The sequence below is a fragment of the Lipotes vexillifer genome, unplaced genomic scaffold (genome assembly GCF_000442215.2).
Source record: "Lipotes vexillifer unplaced genomic scaffold, Lipotes_vexillifer_v1.1 scaffold229, whole genome shotgun sequence".
Classification (NCBI taxonomy): Eukaryota; Metazoa; Chordata; class Mammalia; order Artiodactyla; family Lipotidae; genus Lipotes; species Lipotes vexillifer.
This window is the reverse complement of record NW_006771155.1, coordinates 1,372,727-1,397,745: the sequence shown is the minus strand read 5'-3', so window position 1 is coordinate 1,397,745 and position 25,019 is coordinate 1,372,727. Positions and strand designations below refer to the sequence as shown.

Genomic DNA, 25,019 nt, shown 5'->3' with positions numbered 1-25,019 from the left:
AGGACAGTGCTCTGATGAGCAACAAAAAGTGATTTTCAGATTTTGGTTCTGCCGAATGAATGTAAAAAAAAATCCTGCTGGGCTCTCAATCTACAAAGCATCTTAAAAACAAAAACCAATTTTTAAAAATCCTGTTAAATATTTCAACATTATAAATCTCAAACAACTCAGACTCTGATTGAATCTTGCAAAATGTCGCCTCTCTTTGTTTCAGGAGGTCATCAACTGTTAGTAAATCGTCTGCTAGGAAGATGTATTATACAGATATGAATATTGAATTTATTTGAAAAATTATTCCCATTTGGACTGTCCTTGGTGCCTAGAACCAAAGGGGCCTTTCGTGCTGCCCCTCTTGCTGCTTTCCGAGCACTGCTTTGAAGTATTCTTTCAACTGCCTGAAATGCTTTCCCTTCAAAGGAATGACTATACTGTTTTTCATTAGGTTCAGGGGCCAGCAAAAGCTGCAGGAGGGAGGAAATTAGTACATTTTGGGGGGGTTCTTTCCTTGTTCATTAGTACCCACGTTCTTCTAAGTTTGAAGAGCAAGTTTGTCTTCCTGGCTCCTGCGTAGATGTATTAACCACGTATGTTCCATGTCACTGCTATTGCCATTTTGGGCAAGAAAGACCCAAACTCACTCTCATTATTTTTAAAGATCAGAAATGTATGATGCTCCTTTGGACAAGCATCCGTTTTAACCATCCTCCAAATGAGAGGGTCGAATTCGGTGATCTCCTGGTCTCCTTCCAGCTAACGAACGGCCCCCCGATTTCCGTAATTTATGAAAATGAGTATTGGCTCACCTACCTTCTGGGAAACCAGAGTAAACATGAAAATCAGAGAAGAGGCCCAGTGAGAAACTCTGTATTCTCCATCTCTCTGTGGGTGGTTTTGTTTTGTGGGACTCATGCCTAAGAAGTCCTATGGGAGGATGTTTACTTCTGGTCCACTTCCAGGGTAACTGGGATCTCCATTTCTTCTCTCACATCAAGACTAAAAGTGCTTCTTCCAGCGGGGGAAAAGAAGGCAGACGAGCCAGGCATCCAGTTACTACAGGAGACCTCAGTTCCCCGGGGGAGCACCGATGACCTTTGGGGGTTTCCTGCTGCTCTTCTCTCTAGAAACCTCTCTTCTCTTTGCTTCGGATGCTGTGCTGTCTTCAAATTGATTGACTTGCCTGTTCCCACCACTAGGCTGTAGCCAACTCTTCTGATTGGATTTTTGCTAAATGGCTGAATTTTCTTTTCCAGTTGGATGGACGGAAGCAAAGTGGATTATGTGGCTTGGGCCACAGGGGAACCCAATTTTGCAAATGATGATGAAAACTGTGTCACCATGTATTCAAATTCAGGTAGACAAGATCACAATCTTCTTGAATCTGCCTTGTGGTGTGACGTGTCATTTGCTACATCCTTAGGCTAAAAGTAGCAAGTTGTGTGCTTAAATCAGATAAGAAAAGGAGAGAGAATCAAGGAGAATTCTAATTTTAGCAACATAACTGTTCAATTTGTAAGGAGAATGGATGCTTAATATTTACTCTAATTAAATGACACAATCTTCTCACTTCTCATTTTATGAAACATTTTTTCATGTTTCATATGAGGAAAGTGTCCAGAATGTTTACCTATCTCCTTTATCTCTGTCTTTATCTGTAAAATGGGAATAATAACAGAATGTATCAGTTGTCGAGAAGATTGAGATAATACATCTAAAACACTAAGCAAATGCTTCATATATAAAGTTTATTAGATTATTATTATTAGCAATTACTGGCTATTTAGATAATAACCTGAAACATCTAGTATGTGCTTTGCTCATAGTAAACTCTCTATAAAGTTGAACTATTATTGGTTTAAGTGAAAGCGCAAAAGGGTGTCACGTAGATCTTTCTTGTCTCTTGTGTAAAAGTGATGTTTGTAGTATAAACCATTTTTGAGAATCCTTATAAAATATAAACACATTTTTAAAATTTATTTATTTTTTGGGGGGGGTAAGCTTTTTATTATCTTTTTTTTCCCTTGTTGGTTATTTATTTTAAATATAGCAGTGTATACATGTCAATACCAAACTCCCTAACTGTCCCCCTCCCCCTTCCCCCCTGGTAACCATAAGTTCATTTTCTAAGTCTGTGAGTCCGTTTCTGTTTTGTAATTAAGGTCGTTTGTATCATTTTTTTTTTAGATTCTGCATATAAGCAGTATCATATGATATTTCTCTTTCTCTGCCTGACTTATTTTACTCAGTATGACAGTCTCTAGGTCCATCCAGGTTGCTGCAAATGGCATTATTTTATTCTTTTTCATGGCCGAGCAATATTCCATTGTATACATGTACCACAACTCCTTTATCCATTCCTCTGTTGATGGACATTTAGGTTGCTTCCATGTCTTGGCTATTATAAACTAAACACATTTTAAAGAGTGTTTTTAACTCCTATGTATAAAATAGATAAACCACAAGGACCTACTGTATGGCACAGAAAACTATTCAATATCTTGTAATAACCTATAATGGAAAAGAATTTGATATATATAACTGAGTCACTGTGCTTTACACCCAAAACTAACACAACATTGTAAATCAACTGTATTTCAATACAAAGGTGTTTTTTTTAAAAGAAGTGTTTTTAAAAAAGTTTTTTTTAAAAACATTGCTTTTAAGCATGTAAATCTAATTTAACTATTCTGTTCTTTGTCAGGGTTCTGGAATGACATTAACTGTGGTTATCCAAATGCCTTCATTTGTCAACGCCATAACAGTAGTATCAATGCCACGGCTCTCCCTACCACACCCTCGGTCCCAGGAGGTTGTAAGGAAGGTTGGAATTTTTATAATTACAAGGTACTAAGAAAACTTAGTTGTAGTCATGTCACTGACTAGTGTGGAGAGTAGCAATGCAAAGCTTTCAGTTTCAAGTTAATGTTTGCTTGCCTCATCACTTTAAAAATTTTAGGCAAGAATATGTGGAAATTCCATTTTAAATTCTCTGTGGGAATTGATAGTAGACTTGACGGTATTACCCAAATAGTCATGCCCTTTGTCCCAAGGGAGAAAGGAAATGGGAGTGATTTAATTCTTTTTTTTTTTGCGGTGCGCGGGCCTCTCACTGTTATGGCCTCTCCTGCTGCGGAGCACAGGCTCCAGACGCGCAGGCTCAGCGGCCATGGCTCACGGGCCCAGCCGCTCCACGGCATGTGGGATCCTCCCGGACCGGGGCACGAACCCTTGTCCCCTGCATCGGCAGGCGGACTCCCATCCACTGCGCCACCACGGAAGCCCTAAAACTAACAATTTTTTGCATTTCTATTTGGTTGTGAGCAAATGTATATTTAGCTCTAATCTTCATGGATCATTTTGATTTCTTTAGAGCAAATACTGTTATCTTTATCTAATCCCTATGATTTTTTTCTCCTTCCATCCGAGTGTTTCAAAATCTTTGGATTTGTTGAAGAAGAAAGAAAAAATTGGCAAGAGGCACGAAAAGCTTGCATAGGATTTGGAGGAAATCTGGTGTCCATACACAATGAAAAAGAGCAAGGTGTGTGGGCCGTTTTACAGTCAGTGATGCACATAAATATGTAACATTTTTCCCTAAAATGGTAGAATGTTGCTTATAGTAAATGATTTTTTTGGTGTTCCAGAGTAAACACTAGGAAGGGAAAGCCAGCACATATTGGGAGCTGTTTTGTTAGTTGTAGGCCTTATGCTGAGCATTTTACATGTAAATTGCCTTTCCATTTTCATAACAAGTCTATGAAGCAGGAAATCATTAGTCCCTTGTGAATGAGGAAATGTGCTCAGGGAGCTTCAGATCAGGGAGCTTACAGGGCAAGGGGTAGGACTGGGAATCAAACTGGGTCTTCCAGCTTCAATTCCATCTGTTTCTGCCAAACCAGTTTTTTCACCAAAGAGTCAAAGAAGAGTAGTTCCAGGAATAAAATTAGAAATTTTGCTCATTTTCCCTTTACTGCTCTTCTAGTCACTTGATATAGAATTTATAATGCAATAAAACTAATTTTTCAATATGAACTTTGAACAAATTGAGAAAAAAAAATTTGATAAAACATAAGGATAAGCCAGAGCTTTGAAGAACAGGATGAAGAAACACACCACTTACATATAGCAGATTGTAAAATTCATTATATTGTGGTCAAGAGAAAGGTACTTGACCCCTTTCACATGGTCTTTTTGGGGCCACCTTACTGGAAGTAGATATTAGGTTAAATTAGTTACTTTAAAAATGATGTTGACCAACTGCGGGCCTTTCAGATGACAGCAGCTAAACTGATGAAGGTTTGGAAACCACAGCCAGCAGCGAGTGAGGATGGTTTGAAAGACCCTAGGTTTCACAGCCTGGAAAAGAGGATGTGAACTTTGAAGGATCGTCCCACTAAAGAAGGAAGACTTAGAACCCATGAGTGGCAGTTACAGGGAAACAAATGTAGGCTCAAAATTAGGAGGTTATTCTAACAATTAGAACTAATTGGATGGGATGCTTCGTGAGTTTTTTTAAAGGGCTGTGAAAATGCTTTTGTTGGAAGGTACTGAAATGGGTGCTGCAGAGTCACATATGTTGACTGGTATGTAGCATGGAAGATGCTCAATACATATTTGTCGTGTGTAGGAATTTATGCGATGTCGTTGGGGAAAGATGTAGACTGGATGATTTCTAAGTTCCCTTTTGGTTCTGAGGTTCTTTGACTTCCAAAATCATTTATTGGGAAAAAATGGTATACCTCAAAAAAGGTAAGAAAGAAGAGAGACCTTGGAACGCTGTGTGGTGCTCTCCTAAATGTTAATTTCACTCCATAAATGCTACCATGTGCTTTCTTGGGACGCATTCTACAGTAAATCAACCAGGCTTTTCACTGAGAACCTTTGACAAGTTCAGCAGCTTTTGCCAGACACTGAAAGAAAAGTGTCAAACCATAGCACACAATAAAAAAAATTCAGGAATATAATACTCACATTTCTCTAACTGGTCTACCACATTCTGGGCTTAGCTACCCAGCAGAGAAACACAATAATTGATTCCCTCTCTTAACCACAAAGAGCTGATTCTTGCCATAACAAAATTAGAACCTGGGTCATAGAGATGTGCAGAAGGGAACAATTTTCAGATAAACTAACATTATTCCTGGCAACACAGGCACACGCTGTTGAATTCTTTTTGTGGTTCTTGGCAGAAAACAAGTCAGTGTTGAAATATTGGCAGGTAGAGCTTTTCCACATTTCATTTCAAGTTGGGGATAAGGCAAGAGTTATGATCTTATTTAGGAAATTAAAAAAAACCAAAGTAAATGTCTACCCATGCTCTTTTCTTTCTGAAAAATATTATAAGAAATTTCTTTTCTTTTTTTTTTTTTTACTTTGAGTTAATTGAGAAATAAGCAAATCTCTGAGCAATGTAGTGGCGTCTATTGCTCTGACGAAGAGTAAGCACGTAGCAGTGACCCTCCTGTGGAACTGTTTGTTCATGAATAAACAGATAATCTCTGTGGCCTTCTTTCTATTTTACATTTTCTATTAGTAACCCAAGTGCTTAGTCATTTGGTTTCCTATTTGCATTCAGGAGTCGTGTTTAAGCAGAGTTTGGAAATTGTCCTGTAGAGTCCGTGCTCATTCACTTGGTGTCCATCTAGTGTCCTTGGTGTCCACAGGTCCTGGCAGGTGAGGTTGCTGGCCTCAGAAGGCAGCTGCCATGGTGTGGCAGGCATGGGGATGGGCTGCTGGAGAAGGGATGGGGAACATGTACATTTAAGCCTTTTACAGTTTCTGGATATTTGCCACCATCCTGTCTGCCACAGAATTGATAAAGGAGCAAGAGGCCATATTTGTCCTGCTTTCTCTGAATTTCTCTCCCAATGATGTGAGCACTTAGCACCAGGATGCCCACTGGGTCCAAGCATGCGCAGTGGACGTGGGTGGCTGCTGACCCCTTAGGAACTGGCTGCCCTGGAGGAGTTCCATTTGGGTAGCTCTTTTGGTTTGTCAGTCCAAGGTGGTGATCATTTGACAGCCTAATGCTTTTTCGTTTTGACAAATAGTTTTTATTTTCAGAACTTTTTTAGATTAAGAGCTCTCTTTGGCCCCTAGTTATTATTATGTTGGCCAAAAAGTTCGTTTGGGTTTTTCCATAACATCTTTTTTTTTTTTTAATCTCCATGCCTTTTTTTTTTAAAACATCTTTATTGTGGTATAATTGCTTTACAATGGTATGTTAGCTTCTGCTTTATAACAAAGTGAATCAGTTACACATATACATATGTTCCCATATCTCTTCCCTCTTGCGTCTCCCTCCTTCCCACGCTCCCTATCCCACCCCTCTAGGTGGTCACGAAGCACCAAGCTGATCTCCCTGTGCTATGCGGCTGCTTCCCACTAGCTAGCTATTTTACATTTGGTAGTGTATATATGTCCATGCCTCTCTCTCACTTTGTCACAGCTCACCCTTCCCCCGCCCCCCATATCCTCAAGTCCATTCTCTAGTAGGTCTGTGTCTTTATGCCCGTCTTACCCCTAGGTTCTTCATGACGTTTTTTTTTTTTAGATTCCATTTATATGTGTTAGCATATGGTATTTGTTCTTCTCTTTCTGACTTACTTCACACTGTAGGACAGACTCTAGGTCCATCCCCCTCACTACAAATATCTCAATTTTGTTTCTTTTTATGGCTGAGTAATATTCCATTGTATATATGTGCCACATCTTCTTTATCCATTCATCTGATGATGGACACTTAGGTTACTATATACCTAGTAGTGGGATTGCTGGGTCATATGGTAGTTCTATTTGTAGTTTTTTAAGGAACCTCCATACTGTTCTCCATAGTGGCTGAACCAATTCACATTCCCACCAGCAGTGCAAGAGTGTTCCCTTTTCTCCACACCCTCTCCAGCATTTATTGTTTCTAGATTTTTTGATGATGGCCATTCTGACTGGTGTGAGATGATATCTCATTGTAGTTTTGATTTGCATTTCTCTAATGATTAATGATGTTGAGCATTCTTTCATGTGTTTGTTGGCAGTCTGTATATCTTCTTTGGAGAAATGTCTATTTAGGTCTTCTGCCCATTTTTGGATTGGGTTGTTTATTTTTTTGTTATTGAGCTGCATGAGCTGCTTGTAAATTTTGGAGATTAATCCTTTGTCAGTTGCTTCATTTGCAAATATTTTCTCCCATTCTGAGGGTTGTCTTTTGGTCTTGTTTATGGTTTCCTTTGCTGTGCAAAAGCTTTGAAGTTTCATTAGGTCCCATTTGTTTATTTTTGTTTTTATTTCCATTTCTCTAGGAGGTGGGTCAAAAAGGATCTTGCTGTGATTTATGTCATAGAGTGTTCTGCCTATGTTTTCCTCTGAGAGTTTGATAGTGTCTGGCCTTACATTTAGGTCTTTAATCCATTTTGGAAAAACCCGAGCGAACTTTTTGGCCAGCCCAGTATAATCAGGTTATCTTATTTATAGAAACTGGACACCGGCTAACTAGTACAGGATGACGGTGCGTGAATTAGAAAAAAGTACCTCTTCGTGCAGGATGGTAGGCAGCCACAACCCAGATCTGGGTGTACAAAATGGAGGGTGGGGCATAGGGTGGACTTCAGCCTCCCCGGCCCCAGCACCCCAGTGTCCTTGGGTAGGGCACAGCCTATACAACTATCTGCAGTGACCCAGGTAAAACCTAGGCTTTTATTATGAGAAACAAAGTCCAAAGCTGACGTGATAACATGCTGCTCAGGTTAGAATGTGTTTGTTTTCATGGTAAGTACTTTTAAATGATAATAAAGACATTGATCACATGCTCGGTATTTGTAAATTAATGTATTCTGAGAATTTTTGATATTGGAGTCTTTCCCCTCAAAGTTCACAATGATCTTGTGAAACTTTCTTTCAGCATTCCTTACGTATCATATGAAAAACTCCACTTTTCACACCTGGACTGGGCTGAATGATGTCAATTCAGAGCACACCTTCCTTTGGACGGATGGCCGAGGAGTGCATTACACAAACTGGGGGAAAGGTTACCCTGGTGGGAGAAGGAGTAGCCTTTCTTATGAAGATGTAAATATCGCTTTCCGGTCACCTCTCCGTACACTGTCCGTTTGCTTCAGGTCGACGTATTAGTGGTTAATCTTCTGTGAAAAATTCTGCCAGAGTACTTCTTGATCTGATTCATTCTTGCACATTTTAACTGTTGCAGACTGAGCCAGCCTTGAAGGAAGGGGTATACATTCAGTTAAGAACTCTTCATCTTTCGGTTGGGGGTGGGAGGACGTAGATGGTGATGGTAGCGAGGAATAGGGAAAGCCAGCTCCAGTATGGGCCCAGGCTGTCGTCAGCATGTACGCTTGAACCCAGAGTTAGCAATGTTCTTTGCATCAGCTCCCCCTAAACTCTTGAAACTGTTGTAGTATTTGGGGTGTAGTTCTGCAAGCTCCTACTGCTTCTAAAGTTATCATCGTCATCATCATCATCATGATTGAGCTACTGTTTGCAGAGTGCTTAGTATGTGTCAAACACTCTGCTAAGTGCATTAACCTAAGAGACAGACAATTGCTTCTTTTTAAAAAAAATTAAAAAAATTTTTTTAATTATTTATTTTTTTAACATCTTTATTGGAGTATAATTGCTTTACAATGGTGTTAGTTTCTGCTTTATAACAAAGTGACTCGGCTATACGTATACATCTATCCCCATATCTCCTCCCTCTTGCATCTCCCTCCCACCCTCCCTAACCCACCCCTCTAGGTGGTCACGAAGCACCGAGCTGATCTCCCTGTGCTATGCGGCTTCTTCCCACTAGCTGTCTATTTTACATTTGGTAGTGTATGTATGTCGTGCCACTCTCTCACTTCGTCCCAGCTTACGCTTCCCCCTCCCCATATCCTCAAGTCCATTCTCTACATCTGTCTTTATTCCTGTCCTGCCCCTAAGTTCTTCATGACCTTTTTTTTTTTTTTTTTAGTTTCCATATATATGTGTTAGCATAGTGTATTTGTTTTTCTCTTTCTGGCTTACTTCACTCTGTATGACAGGCTCTAGGTCCATCCACCTCACTACAAATAACTCAATTTCGTTTCTTTTTAGGGCTGAGTAATATTCCATTGTGTATATGTGCCGCATCTTCCTTATCCATTCATCTGTCGATGGACACTTAGGTTGCTTCGGTGTCCTGGCTATTGTAAATAGAGCTTCAGTGAACATTGTGGTACATGACAATTGCTTCTTTATTTCACTATTTTTAATCTTATATCATTGAAGCCGACTGATCAGTGTTAAACACCATACTAGGCATTGTGGAATCCAGGAAGGCACATAAGATTTTATTCTACCTTGAAGAAGCTTTTACACCTAAGCTAGACCCCAAGTCTTCCTCAAGAAAGATGACAGGAACAAAATGAAAGTGTGTAATGAGAAGATCAGCTGTAAAGCATGATAGTAGTTAGGAGGAAAGATACTTACTGTGGGATGCAGTGATCTGATCAGGCAGCACGTATCTGTGGAGCTCTTCATTTGATGGAAAGAAGGCATGTGGAGAAGAATGTGGGTCTTCTTCCCAAGAAGTTTAAAACATCATGGTTAGGGGATCATGGCAAGAGGATGGGGAAGGTTGTGTTAAGTGGGAAAGGTGAATAAAGTCTTTAAGAAAAAGGCACAAGATGGGTTTGGGTGGAAGTAAAGAGCTTTAAATATAGTAGGAGTGTCATGCAGAAAAGAAACAGGCATCGACTTTAGAACGTGGAAAGCAGAATTCAGAGAAATTTAGATGCCCTAAGAAAGAGTTTGGACTTTGTCAGATAGGCAGCAAAAAAAACAAACAAACACACACAAAAAAGGTTTGAGCAGAAAAACAATCTTATATCATAAAGATGGCATCTTTATGATAATTAATTTGGTAGCTATGTGTAGGGTAGATATATTCTGGTTGTGGGTAAGTGACTTTCCGAGGAGAAATTCTTTCAATCCTTATTACATAAATGAGGGCTGAAAAGTAGACTGGAGTGAGATAGGGTTTGCTTAGAAAGATTTGGTGGATGAGTGGTAAATTTCATTTTAAAAACAAATTCAATGTTGCACAAGTTTTTTGTTTTTAGAGCATAATGAAAAGGAGAAACAAAAGAAACAAACAAAATCTGTAAACTCACCTTCCAGGAAAAAAAACAACACTGTTTTGTTGGTTTTATTCCTAGATTTTTTTCTTAGCGTGTGTAAAAACATAAAGTTTGTATTCCACAAAACTGGAATCAAAACACATATATTGTGTTGTTACAATTTCAGGACTTGTAAAATGAAGAGGATTAAATATAGTTTGATAAAGAGAGTGGGAGAGAAATGTTCACCTTCATTGTGTAGTGGAAACATGTTTGTTCTGTGTAGGTTTCCTGGTTTAGAGCAGAGATGCTGAGCCAGGATAATGAAAGATAAGAATAGCTAAGAAGGGGGATGGGAATGAGCAGAGAATGTTTGAAATGTACTGTTAGGGGTTCCTGATAGTTAGTTGAGGCTCATGGGATAATGAGGCTGGAGGCTGAGAAGACGGCTCTGGCCCTGGTGAAAGCTGTGGTAGCTTTTAGGGAATTAATGAGATTTCTGACAGCAGCGTTTCTCAGAACCAGCTCCAAAATTTATCCAACTCTGCTTAATTTTCAATTAAAATAACAAGGGTTCAGTGAGGGATCTGCATGGAAGTTGGCCAGTTGCGTGGAAAGTAGGGATGAATTGAACATGCTGTAAATGAATTAGGACTATCCTTAAAGTTGGAGGTTAGGGAGAAAGGATTTTTTTTTTTTTTTTTGCTTATTAATGAATTGGTTTAAATAATTATCCACATTTGGCTTTTTTTTCTTCTCAATGAATATACAGGCTGACTGTGTTCTTATTATCGGAGGGAAGTCAAGGGATGCAGGAAAATGGATGGATGACACCTGTGACAGTAAGCGAGGTTATATATGCCAGACACTTCCCGGTAAGTCCTACTGGACCTGGCTGGGCTGTAAGAGGTGGGGGTTTTCCATACTTTTTAAAAAGTGACATTCTTCTCAATTTTGCTGTGAGCCTTAAACGGCTCTAAAAAAATAAAGTTTTGTTTTAAAAAAGTGACCCTTCCCTTGCACATCAACACGTTGTTTTTAAAAATTTTTTTTAATTAAATAATTAAAATTTTTTTTTGGCCGTGCCGTGTGGCGTGTGGGATATTAGTTCCCCGACGAAGGATCGAATCTGTGCCGCCTGCAGTGGAAGCACGGAGTCTTAATCACTGGACCTCCAGGGAAGTCCCCATCAACATGTTTATGTGATTCTCACTTTCATCCATGGATGGCTGTGACAGACAAAAAGGATATTTTCTGTAATTTATTCATGAATGTGCCCCCTCATCCATTACCAGAAAGTTTGCACAGATTAAACTAGAGGTTGAAACTTTTTCTAATTTTGTTAGAAATTTGGGATATTTGCTTACCTCTACCTTAAAAGAAAAAAATGTCAGGGTAGGGATACCTCACTTCAGTTTGTGTCATTTGAGAACCATTGCCCCAAAACACCCTATATGCCTCATTACTTGTTATATATTCTGTGTCTCTAAAAATGTAGATGTCTTATTTGTGGTCCTTTTTTCATCTTAGGAAGCCTAAATATGGTGCAAGGAAAATAAAACAGATATGTGGATATCGACCCAGAATCAAGATTATGGTCGTGTGCATTTTAGTTTCGAGTGAAATTAGAATAGAAACGTTTGGCTACGTAAGAAGTTCAGAAAATAAAAGATAGAGTAGACATGAGGGTTGAAGATGAGGTGGGTTGCTGTCACCCTGAGCAGAGCTCTCAGAGGACCTTGAATTAGAAGCGACTTGATCTCCCGGATCTAACACATTTTTCTATACTTTCTGGGGAGTCAGGGAACTGATATCAATTCAAGACAATGACTAAAAATCGCTGAAGATATTTTCAGATGATTGCAAAATCCTGCAGGAATTCTAACCTCCTATTGATCCAAAAGAAGGTCCAGGCCATGCCGCTTTTCTCTCTCTGCTACACCCTTGGAGCACCAGAATCTTAGGCCACTGGTAATGCATCTGTGCTTCCAGACTTTGGGGAAAGAGGGGAGTCCCCTTCCAGGAGGGAATGATGATTCCTAAACTTGTTTAAAATCTTCTTTTTCTTCTTCCTGTAAACACAAGGGATAGAATATTTGCTGCCAACAAAAGATATTTTGACAATTTTTAATGACTTAGGTTTCAGGAAAGGTCGACAGTGTTAACGTGAAAAAGGCAGAATATGAAATTTTGTAGACTACTGATGATGCAAAAAACACTTTGAACCCCCTTAAAATAAAAGAACAAGAAGGTGATGGAAATGCATCAAAATAGGAATAGTGGATATGTTTGCATCGTGGGATTAAGACCTTTAGTTCCTTCATTGTACTATTGTATTTTTCTTCATTTATCAAAAACTGTCTCTTTCTAACGCTTTCTCTCTATGTATATATATTTGCATTTATATTATATATAACATGTCTATACATCTATATATCTCTCTCTATATATAAAACAATTATGAGGAAACACTAAAATATTGAGGTGGTTAGATTCTAAGTAATTTTTTTCTCATTTTTATGCTTTTCTATATTTTCTAAAATTTCAACAAAGAATGTGTGTTCAGTATTTTTTTAAAACAGTGTTGTCTTCAGGAAGTCCCTGGTGGTCCAGTGGTTAGGACTCAGGGCTTTCACTGCTAGGGCCTGGGTTTGATCCCTGGTTGGGGAATTAAGATCCCGCAATCTGTGCAGCGTGGCCAAAAGAATAAAATTAAATAAATAAAAAGTAAAACAGTGTTGTTTTTATTCATATATATGAGTATGTATGAATGAATATATATGAATTCATGTAAATATATAAAGATACATAAATAAAAACATGAATGAATACATATGAATATAAAACACTTAAAAACAATCCCTTGATGAAACACATGTCCCTTGATGAAATTTTAGAAAATACAGAAAAGCATAAAGAGAAAAAATTACCCATAATCTAACCACCTGAAAATAACCTCTCAGTAATTTAGTTTTTTCCTTATAATTTTTTCTATGAGTGTTTTAATAAACAAGCTAATTGGATAAATGAGCTAATTTCCTGGCTGCATAAAGTCTTTGGTGAAGCTTCTTAAAGCTTTATCTCAAGCTTCATTGGGCACTTTTAGCAGTCCAAAACTTTTCCCATGTTGTTAAGACAAACCCAGTTCTCTCCAAGCTGGGAAATGATGAGACTGTTTACTTCCTACTGGCTGTAACATGTAAGGATCTGGGGCTGGGTCTCTTGGTTTAATGCTATTCTATCAACACATGGTGGCAGCAACAGCAGAAGAAAGGGGAGGCTGCCCTCCTTGCTGAATTAAAATTGTTGCCTTACCAGATTCTTCAAAAGAAAATTTGGCATTCTTGGAGTGACAGAACAAGGCACATGGTGGGTTGGGTTGGTATGCAGTGGAACAGGTTGGAGAACTGGCCAAGACAACATCAGTAGGCAGGGACATCTAGAACCCTAGACCAGGGGTTGGCAACCTTTTTCTGTAAGAGACAGATTATAAATATTGCAGGCTTTGTAGACCATAAAGTTTTTGTTGCAATGACTCAACTCTGCTGTGATCGCAGACAATCATAGACAGTACGTAAACAAATGAGCGTGGCCGAGTTCCACTGAAACCTTATTTATGGACACAAATTTGAATTTCATGTATTGTTTACATGTCACAAAATATTTTTCATTGTTTTTTTTTCCCCAACCATTTAAAAACTCATGGGCTACAAAAACAGACAACAGGCCAGATTTCACCCTCTGGCTCTCATCCGCTGACCTCTGTTCTGCCCTAAGGCATCAGCCAAGGTGCCCAGAAACAAGATATTTTTTGGGTCTTGACAGGAAGTGGCCCAAAGTATGGGTGGGTCTAGAGTAGTTATTAGAAACGCATGCTGAGAGATTGAGGAGGAAAGAAAGCCAGAGTGACGCCAGCTTGCAAAGGCTTCAGTTTGGATAAGATATGGGGTTCACATGGGAAATCATCCTAAGATTAAAGCTTGATCCTGAGATCAAGGTTAAATGAAGTGGAAACTATTATATGGCTTCATTCCAGAGCATAAACCAATTTCTTGAAGGTACATGATTCACAGGTGAAGTCAAATAGTTACAAATAGATGCAAATTCATGAGTGGAATGGAACAGAGTCGGGTGGGGGAAGGGAGGGAGAGGAAGACCGTTCTTGACCTTAAAATTTGACCAAGATGGAAAAAAAAAAAGATTCGTGTTGACAGGATGATAGATGTTCTTTAATTTATGAGATTAAACTGTGGCGTGTCTTTCATCCAGATACTAGATCTCATAGTATTTGCAAGTGTTTTTGGTTTTATAGTTTAGAAACTTGATCGTGTATTTACCTTAATGTTCTAAATAGAGTTTGGAAATGACTTAATTCAATCAGGCATACTGATTAAAAAATAGAACTTTGTGTTCTGGTGGGAAATGGCTCATGAAAATATGTTTAACACCTGACTGTTTGAATTGTGCTGTTCAGATTCTTTTTAGGATGTGTGAGGTATAGAAGTCATGTACTGATGGCACTCAGGTAATGTTTAATATTAATGGAAATAATTTTTTATTCCAGACCCTTCATTGCCTAGTTCTCCAACAACAATTCCAACAGATGGCTTTATTAAATATGGCGAAAGTAGCTATTCACTCATGAAATTAAAGCTGCAGTGGCATGAAGCAGATGATTATTGCAAGCTTCACACTTCCCTGATTGCTAGCATTCTAGATCCCTATAGTAATGCATTTGCATGGATGCAGATGCAAACACTGAATGAACCTGTGTGGATCGCCCTGAACAGTAACTTGGTAAGATGCTGGAAGCATGTGCGACTTGACATGATTGATAAATTGTGATTGAATATGGTTCTCTTCTGTTCATTCTGTTGAATACTTGTTGTGTGTAAAAACCTGCTGGGCTTTGGAAATGATACTGACATGTACAAGACCCAATTTCTCTAGGACCCTGTGCAAGGATCTAGCAAGTTAGTGATGTTATGTCAGAAATCAAACTAAGACTTACCTAACTGATATTATTATTTTTACTTTCCTTAGGTTTTTAATATACAGTGTTACTGTATATTTTGAGTATGAAAATTAAGTTCTACATCTAAACAGTTTTATTTATTAACTTATTTCTTTCTAGTGTCATGATTACAACTATGCCATAGGAATTAAGAAAGCTTCAGGGGCATAGTTCCTGGGTGGTGAGGATATTCCTTACTTTTTGTGAAAAGTCATTCTAGAGTTGCTATCTGTTCTGAAGCTGTGCAGCTTCCATCCGTGTGTGACAGATTTCAATGCGGTCAATTCCCTGTATTCCATAACAGAGGAGGAAGGTTGGCAAAAGTTGGTGTAGAGTGAGGGTTGAGGCACAGAACTAAGAGTGGTGTGGGAGTTGCCAAAATTTTCCTAAAATGAGTCTTCTCTGATGCCAGGGGATCCATCTATCCTCCATCCATCCATACATCCATCTAACTAGTCAATCAGCAAGCTTCCTAGTACAATAAATAGAGATGTCAACAGGTAATCAAGAGATAATACAGTGTCAAAGAGAGGTATATACAAAGTGCTGGGAGAGGAGAGAAAAGCGATCATTTGTGCAAGGGGAGAGGACCAACAGGGCTTCTCTGAGAAAGTCAAACTTTACAGATGTGGTCTAGGATGGTGGCTCATAAGGAAGGAGTACCAAGAAGAAATAAAAGGAGATAAGGGGGTATAGCTGGAAAGTAGACTGGTGCCAGACTTTGTAGAACTTCTTGTACCATGATGCAGAGATCAACATTTACACTTCTTGCAATGAGTATTTCCTAAGTAGGTTAGTAAACATTTAAAATTAAGTAGTTACACAATGATTTCTGTGTTTAAACTTAAGCACGGCATTTTTACTTCTATGTTGAATCTCCTTTTAGTAACTAATTCTCTTGATAATTCATATATTTTCTTCTCACAAATATGGTCCCAATTCTCTTACGAGTTTAAAATAGGCTTTTATTTATTGTTAGAAAGATTAAATAGCTTTCCATTATCCCAACATTTATAACTAAAACAATACTGTTATATTTATTACATCTATGGAGTTAATGATTATGCCAGCATTATTTGATTAAATATGGTAGAATACTACAAAATTCTAACTTGAGATAATGCATGCTTTTGATTTTGTCATTAAATCTTTGGTAATTGCTTTGGTAAATTAAATAATGCAGTTAAAAGGGGGACAGCTGTTTGAATGGTTTAAAAATTCACTTATCTCTGATTAAGTTATACAGCATCTGTTGTGAGGCTTTACCTGTAAAATTTCTTTTAGACTGTCAAAAGAACATTATTGATAAGTAGTCTTTTTGATGTTGTCGATTAATTTGTATGTGACCATAAATTTGCCCAAATAAATTTTATAAGAAGTATGCAAATTGAATAAAACAATTATCTTTAAAAGATGCCATCAGATTCATTTTGGTTGAAAGACCACCTAACTGGAAGGTAAGAGACCTAGGCTCCTCTCTTATCCAGCCTTGTCACCTTGCATAAGTCATTTGTCGTTGGCCCTGTTTCAACAGCCAAACAGTAAGAAGATTAGAAAAGTGTTTCTCTCAGGGGTCCATGAGTTCAAGGAAAATGACTTAGTTTTTATTATCATTTAAATGATAATATAATACGTGTTTTACTTGTTCCGAAGGTAAAACCCCTCTTTTGCCCTGAGGGCCTGCAAATAGAGTTTTCTAGAATAAGACATAGGTTTTTAAGTCTGTGTTTTTCAGAATAGCTTCCAACGATGTCTTCATGGGGAGCTTTAAGATGTAGTTTTTTCTTAAAAAAAGGCTGCATCTCCTGAATTTGAGTTGGTAGAACTGATTTATAATGTTCTTTTAATTCCCAAATGTTGAAGATTCTTTGTCAAATCACAGCCTTAAATATACTTTTTACTCCTTGCTGGGTTCTTCTGGTATTTTCTAAACGAAGTCAGGCTCCATGTTAATAGTTGTTTTTGTTCTTGCAGACCAATAATGAATATGTTTGGACCGATAAATGGAGGGTGAGATACACTAATTGGGCCACTGATGAACCCAGACTGAAGTCAGCGTGTGTTTACATGGATCTTGACGGCTATTGGAAGACAGCACATTGCAATGAAAGTTTTTATTTTCTCTGCAAAAGATCAGACGGTAATTGAATCCACAAAAACAATCAAGGGATTTGAGATTTTCTCAATAAGTTAATACAAACCACTGTTGATATTCTTAAACAGTCACGTGTTTTGGGGTAGCTTAAGGATAAGATAAAACATATTCCTTCACCTAACCAAAGATTGACCTGGCAATAAACAAATATATATAGATCAAAATAACAGAGAGAGAAATTTTTCTTCATTGCTAGAGTTTATTTCTCTTTATACATTTCTGAATTTTTATTATTGGGATAGGCCTCTGAATCTATGATGTCAGAGTCCTCAGGAAATGAAGATTACTTTTGATGTTGACAGCATAGCTATATCAAAATAATTCTATCAGAATGTTTGTAGGTTCATCAGAGTCAGTGATATTACAGTGATACAGTCCTAGAATACAGTTATAGAGTCGGACAGTGGTAAAGTCCTAGAATTCTACCTATACCATTTAGTTATAACATCAATGTCAGTCATAGCTAAGAAGGTTTTATAAGGGCTAGGATCCTAGAAAAGGAAAAATGTCTAGAAGGAAGACTGCCTTTGCAAATTATTTCTGGTTTACCTTTTAGGGGAACTTATTAACGTCTTTGTAGGTATCTATAGATCTACATGCTTAATTATGAATGTGATTGACTGCCGTTATACCATAGTACCTTCTATGGAAATACATTTTAAATGAAAAAAAAAAGATAAAGTAAAAAGAATACTCAATAATAGAAATGGCATATCCAAATGATTACCATTAGAGCTTAAAAAAAAATAATGATAGGCGATGAAAATTTCCTTAATGGCTAATATATTATTCTATGTACTAAAGAAACTTCAGGTCTTACTTTATTTGAAATGTCTTTCTATTAACAGAAATCCCTGCCACTGAACCTCCACAGCTGCCTGGTAGATGCCCCGAGTCAGAGCACACAGCGTGGATTCCTTTCCATGGTCACTGCTACTATATCGAGTCTTCATATACAAGGAATTGGGGCCAAGCTTCTCTGGAATGTCTTCGAATGGGTAAGTGCCACATTTACCGTCAGATTATCAGGATACTAGTAACACTGTATATTAAAAACCTAAGGAAAGTAAAAATATGTTTCTTTGTCTTAATAATTTATATTGTAACAGAAAGGTCAGCATCATGCCCCCCAAATATAATTTCTAACATTGTAGCCTCAAAAGGTGAAAGAATTCTGGCAGAAATCAGTGACTCGCTGAACAAGTCTTTCTGCCCTAATATTCTAAATTGTTAGGATTATTATTCATAGTGTTGCGTTCATCTTTTATCACTGATCGGCTCAGGCTTCACAAGTGCCCAGGAACCATTTTGCTTTCCCATGAATAGAAAAGCATTTAGATCTGATTATCTTTGTGAATAAATACGAAACAAAACTCAAGTGACATGACATAGATGAACAATTTCCCTCCTGAAATAAAAATGTCAAATAAAGTGAACTTTTCAGGGTGCATTTAAAAATCTACTTAATTAAATCCCACTGAATACTTCACTGAATTACTTTGTAGCTAAATTTTGATTATGTCCTAAGTCAGGGCTCTTCATTCAACAGTGGCGAGCAAGGGTTACATGCTCATTTCCTTCAGGTTCATTCAAAAGTCAGTCTGGAGTTTTCACTTCTTTTTACTTTTATGTTTAGTTTTTATCTTCAGTTTTATTGAGGTATAGCTGACATAAAACTGTAATACATTTAAAGTGTAAGAGATGATGATTTGATACACATATTTGTTGGGAAAGGATTCCTAACCGTCAAGTTAACATGACCATCACGTCATATATTACCTTTTTTTTTTTTTTTGTGGTGGGAACACTTAAGTTCTAATCTCTTAGCAAATTTCAGTGATACCATACAGTATTATCAACTGTAGTAACTATATTATACATTAGATCCTAAGACCTTATTTATCATATAACTGAAAGTTTGTACCCTTTTACCAGCATCTCTCTATTTCTCCCACCCCCTAACCCCCTGACAACCACCATTCTACCCTCTGTTTCTGTGAGTTTGACTTTTAAATTCCACCTATAAGTAATATCATGTAGTACTTGTCTGTCTCTGTCTGGCTTATTTCCTTAGAATAATGCCCTCCAGGTTAATCAATGCTGTTGCAAATGGCAGAATTTCCCTCTTTTTAAAGGCTGAATAATATTCCATTTTATATACATACTACATTTTCTTAATCATTCATCTGTTGATGGACACTTAGGTTGTTTCCATGTCTTGGCTATAATAAGTAATGCTTCAATGAACATGGAGTGCAGCTATCTTTTCGAGATAGTGATTTCATTTCCTTTGGATATATACCAAGAAGTGGGATTGCTGGATCATATGGTAGTCCTATTTTTAATTTATTGAGGAACCTCCACACTGTTTTCCAAAATGACTGTACCAGTTTACATTCACACTAACAGGGTTCCCTTTTCTCTTCATCCTCTGCATCATTTGTTATCTCTTATCTTTTTAATAATAGCTAGCCTAAACAAGTGTGAGGTGATATCTCATTGCGTTTTTTTTTTTTTTAACATCTTTATTGGGGTATAATTGCTTTACAATGGTGTGTTAGTTTCTGCTTTATAACAGAGTGAATCAGTTATACATATACATATGTTCCCATATCTCTTCCCTCTTTGTCTCCCTCCCTCCCACCCTCCCTATCCCACCCCTCCAGACAGCCACAAAGAACCGAGCCGGTTTCCCTGTGCCATGCGGCTGCTTCCCACTGGCTATCTACCTTACGTTTGTTAGTATATATATGTCCATGTCTCTCTCTCGCCCTAACACACCTCACCCTTCCCCCTCCCCATATCCTCAAGTCTGTTCTCCAGTAGGTCTCTGTCTTTATTCCTGTTTTACCCCTAGGTTCTTCATAACATTTTTTTTTCTTAAATTCCATATATATGTGTTAGCATACGGTATTTGTCCTTCTCTTTCTGACTTACTTCACTCTGTATGACAGACTCTAGATCTATCCACCTCATTACAAATAGCTCAATTTCGTTTCTTTTTATGGCTGAGTAATATTCCATTGTATATATGTGCCACATCTTCTTTATCCATTCATCCGACGACGGGCACTTAGGTTGTTTCCATCTCCGGGCTATTGTAAATAGAGCTGCAATGAACATTTTGGTACATGACTCTTTCTGAATTCTGGTTTCCTCAGGGTATATACCTAGTAGTGGGATTGCTGGGTCATATGGTAGTTCTATTTGTAGTTTTTTAAGGAACCTCCATACTGTTCTCCATAGTGGCTGAACCAATTCACATTCCCACCAGCAGTGCAAGAGTGTTCCCTTTTCTCCACACCCTCTCCAGCATTTATTGTTTCTAGATTTTTTGATGATGGCCATTCTGACTGGTGTGAGATGATATCTCATTGTAGTTTTGATTTGCATTTCTCTAATGATTAATGATGTTGAGCATTCTTTCATGTGTTTGTTGGCAGTCTGTATATCTTCTTTGGAGAAATGTCTATTTAGGTCTTCTGCCCATTTTTGGATTGGGTTGTTTATTTTTTTGTTATTGAGCTGCATGAGCTGCCTGTAAATTTTAGAGATTAATCCTTTGTCAGTTGATTCATTTGCAAATATTTTCTCCCATTCTGAGGGCTGTCTTTTGGTCTTGTTTATGGTTTCCTTTGCTGTGCAAAAGCTTTGAAGTTTCATTAGGTCCCATTTGTTTATTTTTGTTTTTATTTCCATTTCTCTACAAGGTGGGTCAAAAAGGATCTTGCTGTGATTGATGTCATAGAGTGTTCTGCCTATGATGTCCTCTAAGAGTTTGATAGTTTCTGGCCTTACATCTAGGTCTTTAATCCATTTTGAGCTTATTTTTGTGTATGGTGTTAGGGAGTGATCTAATCTCATTCTTTTACATATACCTATCCAATTTTCCCAGCACCACTTATTGAAGAGGCTGTCCTTTCTCCACTGTATATTCCTGCCACCTTTATCAAAGATAAGGTGACCATATGTGCATGGGTTTATCTCTGGGCTTTCTATCCTATTCCATTGATCTATCTTTCTGTTTTTGTGCCAGTACCATACTGTCTTGATTACTGTAGCTTTGTAGTATAGTCTGAAGTCAGGCAGCCTGATTCCTCCAGCTCCATTTTTTGTTCTCAAGATTGCTTTGGCTATTCGGGGTCTTTTGTGTTTCCATACAAATTGTGAAATTTTTTGTTCTAGTTCTGTGAAAAATGCCAGTGGTAGTTTGATAGGGATTGCATTGAATCTATAGATTGCTTTGGGAAGTAGAGTCATTTTCACAATGTTGATTCTTCCAATCCAAGAACATGGTATATCTCTCCATCTGTTTGTATCATCTTTAATTTCTTTCATCAGTGTCTTATAATTTTCTGCATACAGGTCTTTTGTCTCCTTAGGTAGGTTTATTCCTAGATATTTTATTCTTTTTGTTGCAATGGTAAATGGGAGTGTTTTCTTGATTTCACTTTCAGATTTTTCATCATTAGTATATAGGAATGCCAGAGATTTCTGTGCATTAATTTTGTATCCTGCTACTTTACCAAATTCATTGATTAGCTCTAGTAGTTTTCTGGTAGCATCTTTAGGATTCTCTATGTATAGTATCATGTCATCTGCAAACAGTGACAGCTTTACTTCTTCTTTTCCGATTTGGATTCCTTTTATTTCCTTTTCTTCTCTGATTGCTGTGGCTAAAACCTCCAAAACTATGTTGAATAAGAGTGGTGAGTGTGGGCAACCTCATCTTGTTCCTGACCTTAGTGGAAATGCTTTCAATTTTTCACCATTGAGGATGATGTTGGCTGTGGGCTTGTCATATATGGCCTTTATTATGTTGAGGGAAGTTCCCTTTAGGCCTACTTTCTGCAAGGTTTTTATCATAAATAGGTGTTGAATTTTGTCGAAAGCTTTCTCTGCATCTATTGAGATGATCATATGGTTTTTCTCCTTTAATTTGTTAATATGGTTTATCACATTGATAGATTTGCGTACATTGAAGAATCCTTGCATTCCTGGAATAAACCCCACTTGATCATGGTGTATGATCCTTTTAATGTGCTGTTGGATTCTGTTTGCTAGTATTTTGTTGAGGAATTTTGCATCTATGTTCATCAGTGAAATTGGCCTGTAGTTTTCTTTCTTTGTGACATCCTTGTCTGGTTTTGTCATTGCGGTTTTGAATTGCATTTCCCTGATGATTAGTGATGTTGAGCACCTTTTCATGTACTTCTTAGCCATTTGTAAGTCTTCTTTGGAAAAAAAAGAAATCTGTTCAGGTCCTTTGCTCATTTTTTGAATTGGGTTATTTTTTTGCTATTGAGTTGTTTAAGTTCCTTGTATATTTTAGATATTAAACCTCTATTAAGACATGTGGTTTTCAGAAAATTTCCCCCATTCAGGAGGTTGCATTTTCATTTTGCTGATGGTTTCCTTTGCTATGCAGAACGTTTTTAGGTTGATGTAGTCCCATTTGTTTATTTTTGCTTTTTTTCCCTTTGCTGTTAGTGTCAAATACAAAAAGATTAATGTCGAGGAGTTTATTGCCTGTGTTTTCTTTTAGGATTTTTATGATTTCAGGTTTTACATTCAAGTCTTTATTCATTTTGAGTTGATTTTTCTGTATAGTGTTAGATAGTGGACCAGTTGTATTCTATTGCATGTGGCTGTCTAGTTTTCTCAACACCATTTGCATGGAATAATTTTTTTTTTAATCCCTTCATTTTAAGCCTGTGTATGTCCTAAAGTTGGAATGAGTTTCTTGTAGCATATAGTTGTCTTGTTTTTTTTTTCTTTTTTAATCTATTAAGCCACTCTATGTTTTTTGATTGGAGAGTTTAGTCCATTTATATTTATAGTAATTATTGGTAGGTATGCACTTAATATTGCCATTTTGTTAATTGTTTTCTGTCTGTCCTGACCTTCCTTTGTTCCTTTCTTCCTCTCTGCTCACTTCCTTTGTGATTTGATGATTTCTCAGTAGTATTACTTAGATTCTTTTCCTTTTATTTTGTGTATCTACTATAGGTTTTGTTGTGTGGTTATTGTGAAGATTACATGAAACATAGTTATAACAGTGCATTTAAAGCTGATAACAACTTAACTTTGAGTGTATGCGAACAGTCTGTATTTTTACATTCCCCCAGCCTTTTATATTTTTGATGTCACAATTTACATCTTTTTATATTGTGTATACATTAACAAATTATTGTATTTATAGTTATTTTTAATACTTTTGTCTTTTAACCTTTATACAAGAGTTATAGGTGATTTACTTACCACCATTATAATATCAGAATATTCTGGATTTTCCTATACATTTACCTTTACCATTGAGTTTTATATTTTCAAACATTTTCATATTACTAATTAGTGTCCTTTCATTTTAGCTTGAAGAATTCCCCTTGACATTCCTTATAAGGCTGGTCTACTGGTGATAAACTCTTTCAGCTTTTGTTTGTCTTGAAAACTCTTTATCTCTCATTTAATTCTGAATGACAGCTTTGCTAGGTAGAGTATTCTTGGCTGGAAGCTTTTATCTCTAAGTACTTTAAATATATCTTCTCACTCCCTTCCAGCCTGCAAAGTTTCTCCTGAAAAATTTGATTTGTCTTACAAGGGTACCCTTTTATGTAACAAGTTGCTTTTCTTTTGCTGTTTTTAAGAATCTCTCTTTGTCTTTAATTTTTGACAATTTAATATAATGTGTCTCAGTGTTTGTCTCTTTATATTCATTATATTTGGTACTCCTTATGTATGCTTCCTGGATCTAGATGTCTGTTTCTTTCCCCAAGCTTAGGGAAATTAGCAGCCATTATTAGTTCTTTGAATAAGCTTTCTGCCCCCATCTCTCTCTTCTCCTTGAATTCCTGTAATGTGTAGATGGATCCTCTTGCTGTTGTCTCATAAGTCCTTTAAGCTAGCTTGACTCTTTTTGATTCTTTTTTTTCTTTTTGCTTCAGGATATATTTGACTGCCCTTTCTTTGAGTTTACTGTTTCTTTCTTCGAGTTTTCTAGTCTGCTGTTGAACACCTCTACTGAACTTTTCATTTAAGTCGTTGTGTTCTTCAGCTTTGTGATTTCTCTTTGGTACTTTTTAATATTTTCTCTCTCTGTTGAAATTCTTACTTTGTTTATGCATTACTTTCCTGACCTCACTGAGTATCTTTATAGCTGTTATTCTGAACTCTCTGTTGGATAAATTACTTGTCTCTGTTTTATTAATATCAGTTTGGAGATGTATCTTGTTCTTTTGCTTGGAAAATATTTTGCTTTTTCTTTATTTTCCTTGACTCTCTGTGTTGGTTTCTGCACATTAGATAAAAGAGACACCTCTCCCAGTCTTGAGAGTGGTCTTGTGTGGGAGATGAACCTCATCAGTCAATCCAGCCCAAGTTTCTGTTTGTTACTCAAAACTTCGTGTTTATACAAGCTGTTGTCTTTGTTTTTAGTGGCTCCCAGTGGTTGAGGGTGTGCCAATACCTGATGGTATCCCAAAAGAGAGGATCACAGTTAGCACATAAAAGCAGACTAATTAGAAGCTGGACCCTCAGGCAGCACCTGGGAAAGTATATAAGCCAGGGATGTGTCTAAGCTCCTTCCAGAGACCTGTTGCTGACCGGATCTTATCATTGCAGCAAGTCGGAGAAAGAAGGTGGCAGAAGGGCCCACCAGCTCCCCCAGGAGGATCACACCTAGCCCCTTGCTGCATGCAAATTAGCAGCTGGACCCCCAGGCAGCAGGTTGTAAAATATGCAGTCAGTCCCCTTCTAGGGAAAG

At 37.4% G+C, this 25,019-nt stretch overlaps 1 protein-coding gene across 1 annotated transcript in view; it reads left to right on the top strand.

Annotated features, from left to right (window-relative positions):
• MRC1 (mannose receptor C-type 1) overlaps nucleotides 1-25,019 on the top strand; it is a 99,645-nt gene that overhangs the window by 64,876 nt on the left and 9,750 nt on the right. Inside the window, exons 19-26 of the mRNA XM_007446571.1 lie at nucleotides 1,251-1,351; nucleotides 2,699-2,841; nucleotides 3,424-3,538; nucleotides 7,892-8,058; nucleotides 10,861-10,963; nucleotides 14,653-14,885; nucleotides 17,077-17,242; nucleotides 18,106-18,255. Coding sequence (XP_007446633.1) covers nucleotides 1,251-1,351; nucleotides 2,699-2,841; nucleotides 3,424-3,538; nucleotides 7,892-8,058; nucleotides 10,861-10,963; nucleotides 14,653-14,885; nucleotides 17,077-17,242; nucleotides 18,106-18,255 — 1,178 coding nt within the window. The remainder of the gene's footprint in view (nucleotides 1-1,250; nucleotides 1,352-2,698; nucleotides 2,842-3,423; nucleotides 3,539-7,891; nucleotides 8,059-10,860; nucleotides 10,964-14,652; nucleotides 14,886-17,076; nucleotides 17,243-18,105; nucleotides 18,256-25,019) is intronic.